Source organism: Solanum pennellii, chromosome 4 (genome assembly GCF_001406875.1).
Source record: "Solanum pennellii chromosome 4, SPENNV200".
NCBI classification, from domain to species: Eukaryota; Viridiplantae; Streptophyta; class Magnoliopsida; order Solanales; family Solanaceae; genus Solanum; species Solanum pennellii.
Window position 1 is genome coordinate 57,146,818 of NC_028640.1, and position 8,139 is coordinate 57,154,956.

General features: G+C 36.2%; 1 protein-coding gene across 1 annotated transcript in view; it reads right to left on the bottom strand.

Annotated features, from left to right (window-relative positions):
• Positions 1–3,674: 3,674 nt before the first annotated feature.
• Positions 3,675–8,139, bottom strand: part of LOC107017709 — a 20,246-nt gene continuing 15,781 nt past the window's right edge. The window contains exons 12-13 of the mRNA XM_015217942.2: positions 4,464–4,597; positions 3,675–4,144 (exon numbers count right to left, since the gene is read on the bottom strand). Of these exons, the coding sequence (XP_015073428.1) occupies positions 3,973–4,144; positions 4,464–4,597 (306 nt within the window). The 3' untranslated portion in view covers positions 3,675–3,972. The remainder of the gene's footprint in view (positions 4,145–4,463; positions 4,598–8,139) is intronic.

Genomic DNA, 8,139 nt, shown 5'->3' on the forward strand with positions numbered 1-8,139 from the left:
GGCAAGCAAGCAAGCGCAAAGACAAGAGTAGAAGAAGAAGAAGAGGAGGAGGAGGAATATGACGGTAGATGGCGGGGAAAAATATTTTATTTCCTTTTTTGGCTCGATGATGGCTTCCCTTTCCCTCCAAAATTGATTAAATTAGGTTTGGTTTAGTCAATTTACCCTTTTACCCCTCGTTTAATTCCCACCAAAATTGGTTGTAGTCAATTTCCGTTTACCTTACATTTAATTTAGTGGACCAAACTGTCAACTTATAAACTTGAGGGAAACTCCACAATCCTTACTCATTAATCACATATTTATCACCTACACCCAATACTTAAGACTTATGTCACCGCCCATTTATTTTGAAACCTTACTGTCACCTTTTTTTTTGAAATCCCCTGAATCTAGTGCGGTCTAGTTGGGATATGATATGTGCCAATTGATAGATAAGTTGTTAGTTTGGTTAGCGGTCATGTGAGTCGCACGTGTTAGTTTGTTAGTCATTAACACTGTAGCCCAATTAATTTTAAATAACTATGGGAGTGTGCTTTTAATTCATAGTGTATAAATAGGAGATCAACCCCAATTGTAAAGGCATCAAATTGTAAAAGATCAACGCCAAAGCTAACCGTGCACATAGCAAACTCTGGAAAGATATGCTAATAGGCTGAGATATGTGAAGAAAATGTATGGGATGGGTTTTGGGAGATGAGAAGTCGACATCCTTCTGGTACAATGTTTGGCTACCAAATGGGAAAACAATTAGGGAACAAATACAGGGTCCTTAGAAAAGAAGAAAATAACATTAGATTAGGAGAAGTAATCATAGAGAACAATATTCTTAACTTAGACGAAAAATCCTTCGTTATCGAAAGATATCTTCCTTCAGATAAATTGTACCTACATATCCCATAACATAAAGGATAAGGTCTTGTGGAGGCCAAGCCCTCGAGGGACTCTATCAACGACCTCAGTATATAAATTTCTAGCAGAACATGACAAGACCATCAGAATCGATAGCTTCAGTTGGATATGGCCCCTTCACTGCCCAAACAAAATAAAATATTTCATCTGGCTATGCCAACAGGTTACCTACTTGAAAATATTCACATTCTATAGGAATAAAGATAGACACTTTATGCCACATATGTAATAAAATGGAGACAATAAAACATATTTTTGTAGAATGTTATACTGTAAAAAAAATGTGAAAAAATCTTAAAGTGCTACACTCCATAAATCAAATTGAAAATACCTAAGGGGTGAATGGCTAAGCATCATAAAAAAACTCCGGGTGCATTTAAGTACAAAATACATTAGCTGGAAAGAGGGGTTCCCCTTCTTTCTATGGAACATATGGCTTAAGAGAAATGAAAATTACCACCAGAACACTAAAACTGACATCTGCATGATAAAATTTTTTAACCAAGCCATCAAGTTCTACACCCTTACGGGAAACACCTAGCCAAAGAAAAAAACTATCAAAACTTTGATCAGATGGATTCCCCCTATACAAGGATACAAGTTGAATACTGATGGATCCTCAATAGGTAACCCAGGCAAAAACAGAATAGGTGGAGTCATAAGAGACACCAAAGGAGAATGGATAGTAGGCTTAGTAGAAAATCTTCATATGACAAACAATATAGAGTACAATTAATAGAACTAATACAATGGCTGAGGTCTAATGCCGGTAGAAATCAACCAGATTGTAAGGAACTCATAAGCATCATAATGAATGATCACCCATGTTAAACTAACATGCTTCTAAAATATTGCAGGGATTTGCTACGCAGGCTGGGAAGCCCCCCAAATCCACCACTCGTTTAGAGAAACAAATACGCTGGCAGATGCACTAGCAAGGGAAAGATAAAAAATAGTCTAAGATAACTCTTTTTTATGCTTGGATGTTCCTCTGATGTTTGTCTCAAAAGCGCTGGAACCTAGAAGCAGACAAGGAAGGAACATTTTTTGTTAGGCTACAAAAGCCAATGTTAGCTCCTAATGTATGGCTACAATGATGTCGAATCCTCCCTTACACTACTAAGCGAGCATCCTGCTCGACCCATCTCATGTGATGATGCATATTAAATTATTAATATAAGTATCCTGTTTTACCAAAAAAAAAATTGTGAAGGCATCGAACTGTAAAATATCACTACAAAGTTCTCTCTCTTTTTCTTCTCAATTCCTTTGTTCTACAGAACAAGTTGTTCAAGAGCAGTATTTAATTTACTCTTTAGGCTTAGTTCGATTTCTTTCCCAAATGCATCAGGAGAACTAATTTGAGCGTATTTTTTAATTTTGTCTTTCTTATTTTTAGGGTAAAAAAAACTCGAATATGTGATCAAACTTTTTCTTTAAAAAAGAATATTCATTTATGTTATTCATTAAAAGTTTGGTTCATTTATGTCATTATCTTTGAGAAAAAGTTAATTCATGTCATTATTTTATAGCTATGATTTTGCAAAATCATTTTTTACATCAATAAGACTCCAAACAATCTTAAACACTTTTCAATTGGGGTTTAGATCAAATAAATTATTTTTACTTCTTTTTCCTCGAGAACTTTTTCAATTTACTAAATCACCTCAAATTTCAAGAGTAGCTTCCCTCCAAGTAGATACCAAAATTCAAAATTTTTTGAGCTCGAATTCAAACTAACTCAACAAGATCCACTTGAAATTTCTTGAAAGTTTCAAAACTTCAACATCTGATAGAATTTTCTCCACAACTCTAAATCACTTGAAAATTTGAACATATACTAAAAAATACTAGGGAACAAAGATTTTTTAAAAATTTAAACTAATTTTCATTTTTTGGGGGAATTTTTTTTTTAAAATAGGGGTGGATTTTCTTTTAACTCCACAAATACTTTTAGAATTCTGACATGATGTGGCCGAGATATAATTGACCACATGAAAAAATGATTTTGCCAAATCAGAGTTAAAACATAATGAGATAGATGACCCAAACTTTTAAGAAATAACATAAATAAGTCTTTTCTCAAAATTTGATGACATATTTGAACATTTTTCCTTATTTACTTGTAAATATTTGTTTCTCTTTGGAACTGTTATATAAAAAAGTTGTGACATTTGGTTACTTTCAATTAAAAACGACCTAAAAAAAAGTATATACTTTTAAGTTGTCAAAACTTACGAGAAAAATTTTGTAGTTTCTGATATAAGTTCAAGGGCTTGTTTAGCAATTTTAGTCTTAATTAGTAGAGATTTATTGGGTTAACATCCCAAACAAACTCATCCAATGCCCTATACATATACGAAGAGTCCAAGACTTATGGGGCTTACACATCATGATACTTTCACCGCCACAAGTCATGCTAATGCATTTTTACTACGCTTACACCTTTTAAAACACTAATACAGAGATCACAGAAAAACCCATTAGCATCACATTACATGAAAACCATTCCAGGAGACACAAGATTGATTTCTTAATCCAATTATTTTCAAATCAACTAAAATAGCAGTCATTAGTAGGTTAAAATATCAAAACCTTTATAGAATAAAAATTTAAATACACAATGTCCTGAGGGTCTTAACTGGGCACTGAAAAGTTGCAAGAACTACTATGTATCATTTTGTCCATCTTTTGAAAAAACTGTATAACCTCAGTTTTCTAAACCATGCGATCTTATGGGGATACAGAATAAAACACAGTTCTTACAATGAACCAGCAAATCAACTTCTCTATTACTGCTGACAATGAACCAGCAAATCAAACACGGTTGTTTACGTATTAACAACTTCTACTCAAGTACCAAGTATGTAAATTTCAACTTTTTACACCAATGACAAGGGGTTGGAAGCAACACTCAAGAATGAACCATATCTATTTTTGCTTACAACTAACTCCCCATTCTGCGCTTGTTTGTTTTGAGACTCTATATGCTACAACAGTTATGGTATGCTATTCTAAATTCCTCCTAACCTACAAGTAAAATTGCAATATGCAGATCCCCTATTGCGAACCATTAGCAGGAGTATCACTACCCTGCCTGGCAGAAATTACTCTATCAAGGGTTTCATCTGGGACCTTGATTCCGCTAGTCTCTAGATCTGCCACTATGGCAATTGCAGCATCAAGCTCCCCAAGATCAAGGCATAATATGATGATTTCGTCATACAAAGGGCTGCAACGAATGGGTTAAGATCAATAAATCAATTTAAATAATATGTTAAACTTTTAGATAAGACCATGATAAGGATATACAAGATAAATTATGGTAGTAAAAGCACAGCAAAGTAGAAAGATTTGCTGGAAGTGAACCAATATAAAGTAAACACGATCTCAGCTTGAATATCTAAAGGCAACTCTATTTGTTTAGCCAATCTTTGTGTAAACCTTCTTTTTGCTGATGTTATATCATTTATTTGTTTGTTGCTAGTCTGATGCAAGTAGCACGAAAACATAATTCATAAAAAAGGTAGTATTTCAGGAACCAAACTTACCTTCCAAATACATAACCAAGACTATGTGTTGTCTGCAAAATTTTCAAAAAAGCAGAAGGCATAGGAGCTCGTACTGCAGAACGCAATATCATAGCACAATCACCAATTGTTGGTGTCCCACCCAATTCTATTACCTGAGATAGAAACATTTTTCGTTTACAACTGCAAAACAGAAGAATCCATATATGAAGCCAAGTTCACTAGCTACAAGGACAGGAAACAGCATAGAACCAGTTCTGCTAGAATGTCATAATTCACTATCAGAATAGAACAACAATATTAGAAAACAAAATTGTAAAACCCTAGGCTTCGTTCACTGAAAATTTATTGATATATCACTTCCAAAATCCAGAAAGACTTAATATTTAAAGAGATCTAGAAAAGCAAGACTGTAACTCCTAAAGCGTTACAGGAGAATGCTACAAAGAAAACTAAAAACTCCTGAAAGAAGAACCAAGAAAGTTGTAAGAACATTAGATCCGGTATGGTTTTACCGTGGCCTGGAGTCACTAGTGACTTCAGTATATGCAGCAACAGCTGATAAAAATGATACAGGAAGCAAAGAAAACGAAGGTGACTTTTGAGTATCCTTTGCAGCTAGCGATTTTTTCATAAGACCATAATAGACTAATGTTGGATTATGTAGGAAATCTTGGAAAAAATGAAACTTTATTGAACCAAATCTTCAATGTTGGGTTCATTTAATTCTCCTACTCAAACCAAAGATGAGAGACAGTCATCAGGAAGTTGGCCACCAGTCATACCAAATTCTGATCCATAACTGCCACACTGAAAGTTTCTAGGAAGAAGCATGAATTGGTAAAATGAAAAATCTGGAAGAGCAAGTGTTAAATGTAGGCATCATTCATGTGAATATGTTGAGTGTTCTAAAGTACTATCTTTCTGTGTATTAAATAAAAGATATAGGTAGACGGTAAAAGCACAAAATGCAATAACAACATATCCAGTGTAATCCCACAAGTAGGGTATGGGGAGGGTAGAGTATATGCAAATCTTACCCCTACCTCATAACGATAAAGAGGTTGTTTACGATAGGCCCTCAGCTTAAATAAAGCATTCAAAGCAGATTGAAAAAGGGAATACGGAAATGAAAGCAGTAACAACAACAAAATAATACAAAATGGAGAGTAGTACACAACATAAAAAAGAAAGAGCAGTAACCACAACAAAATAATGTGATAACCGAAGCACAAAAGAACACATGTGATAACCAAAATCTAAGAACAAGAAACTACGAGAATAATATTAAATTATTGGTAAGAAAGTAGGTACAAGTACGACCACCATGCCTATTCTGCAGGAAGCGAGAAAACGCTCAACTACCAACTAACCTTCTACCCTATTCCGCAACCTTCAAACCGTCCTATCTAAGGTTGTGTCCTCGGTCAGCTCAAATGTCTTGTCTAATCACCTTTCCCCAATTCTTCTTCGATTTGCATCTACCTCACCTATCGCCCGCCATTGCTAACCTCTCACACCTCACTGGGGCAACTACACTTCTCTTCATATGCCAAAATCATCTTAACCTCAATTCCCTCATCTTCTCCACCATGGAAGACACTCTTACTTGTCTTGGATATCTCAATTCATAATTTTATCTCTCTTACTATGCTGATACACCCATCTCAACATCCCATAACTTTCACCTTCTGAATGTGAGAGTTCTTGACTGGCCAACACTCGGCCCGATACAACATAGTTGGTCTAACTACCACTCTGTAGAACTTACCTTTAGTTTTGAAAGTATCTTCTTATCACACAAGACTCTAGAAGCAAGCCTCTATTTTGCCCATCCAACACTAATACGATATGTGACATTATAATTCATCTCACCATTACCTTGAATTGAAGACCCCAAATACTTGAAACATCCTCTTATAGGGATGACCTAAGCATCAAGCCTCACTTTTGCACCAACCTAATGCGTAGCATCAATGAAGGGGTCGTTTGGTAGAGTGTATAAGAATAATGCTAAATAGAGTGTAATAGTAATGCTTGCATTAGCAATACATGTGTTAGTTATGCTTGCATTAGTTATACATAGATTATTTTTATGCATTATTTAGTTTGATGCATACAAAAATAGCATGCATTGCATAAAAAAATAATTTACGAAAATACCCTCAGATACCCTCCACTATTATGGTAAAAAAGATGTAAAAAAGGTTTTGAGGGCAATTGGGTCTTTAATCATGCTAATGCATAAAACCATTGCATTGCTAATACCTAGAAATCCATGGCCAATACACATTAATACAGAACAGAGTGTTTAACTGATGCAAGCATTAGTTATACATAGGTTGAAAAGAGTACCAAACAAGATGCTAGTAATACTAATACACAAGGCTAATGCATGCATTATTTTTCCTAATACACTCTACCAAACGACCCCTAAATATTCAGTCTTGTTCTTGGTCAACTTGAACCCTTTAGACTCCGGGATTTGTCTCTGAACCTCCAGCCTAGAGTCAACTTCTCCACAAGTCTCATCAATCCATACTATGTTATCTGCAAACAACATACACCATGGCATCTCAACTTGGATATACCACGGCAATTCACCCATAACCAGTGCAAAACAAAATGGACTAAGAGTCAACCTCTGGTGTAACCCCATCATGACTGGAGAGTGCTTTTAGTCTCTTACTATTGTCCTCACCCTAGTCTTGGATCCATCGTACATGTCCTCAATCGCCCTGGTATAAGCCACAACTACACCTATAGCCTCCAAGCATATCCATGGGACCACCCTGGGGACTTTGTCATAAACCTTTTCTTAGACGAGGAACACCATATGTAAATCCATCTTCCACTCCCTATCTTGTTCCATTAGCCTCCTCATAAGATAGATGGCTTCTGTGGTAGTTCGCCCCGACATGAATTCAAATTGATTCTCAGAAATAGACACCACGCTCTTTACCCTTATCTCCACCACCATACATTTTCATTGTATGGATTAGCAGCTCAACACCACTATAGTTGCTGCAATTCTATATATTACCCAGTTAGACGACCCTCCAAGCCTACCCTCCTATATTCTTGCAAAACTCCACCGAAATTTCATCTGGCCTGGTCGCTCTTCCCCAGCTCATCCTACAAATAGCACTTGATCTCATCAACCTTTATAGACCTACAATACTTGAAATCTTGTTGTCTCTCAGAGAGCTCCAACTCTCCAGTATAATGTCCATGTCCCTCTTATCATTCAAGAGCTTGAGAAAGAATGTTTGTCCCCTCCATCTAATGAGTGTCTACTCCACCAAAACTTTGTTTTCTTTGTTTTTGATGCACTTCACTTGGTTGAGGTCTTAGGCCTTCTTCTCTTGCCTTGGCTAGCCTGTTCAGCTTCTTATCTCGGCCTTTGTCTCATAACTCCGCATGCAAGCATTAGAAAACTTTCATTTTGCCGGTGTAACCGACAACTCTGCCTCCTCCCTTGACACTTTATACATTTCCCTCTTAGTACGCTTATCATACTCGTTCTTACTCTCCACCAACTTCGCATAAACAGCCTTATTTGCTTCCACTTTCCATTAGACTTCACCATTCCCCCACTAATCTCCTCGTCCACTAGAGTTTCCTCTAGAAATCCCCCAACACCTCTCTTGCAGCTTCCCTTATGCAACTAGCTGTCATATCCCACATGTTGGTCGTC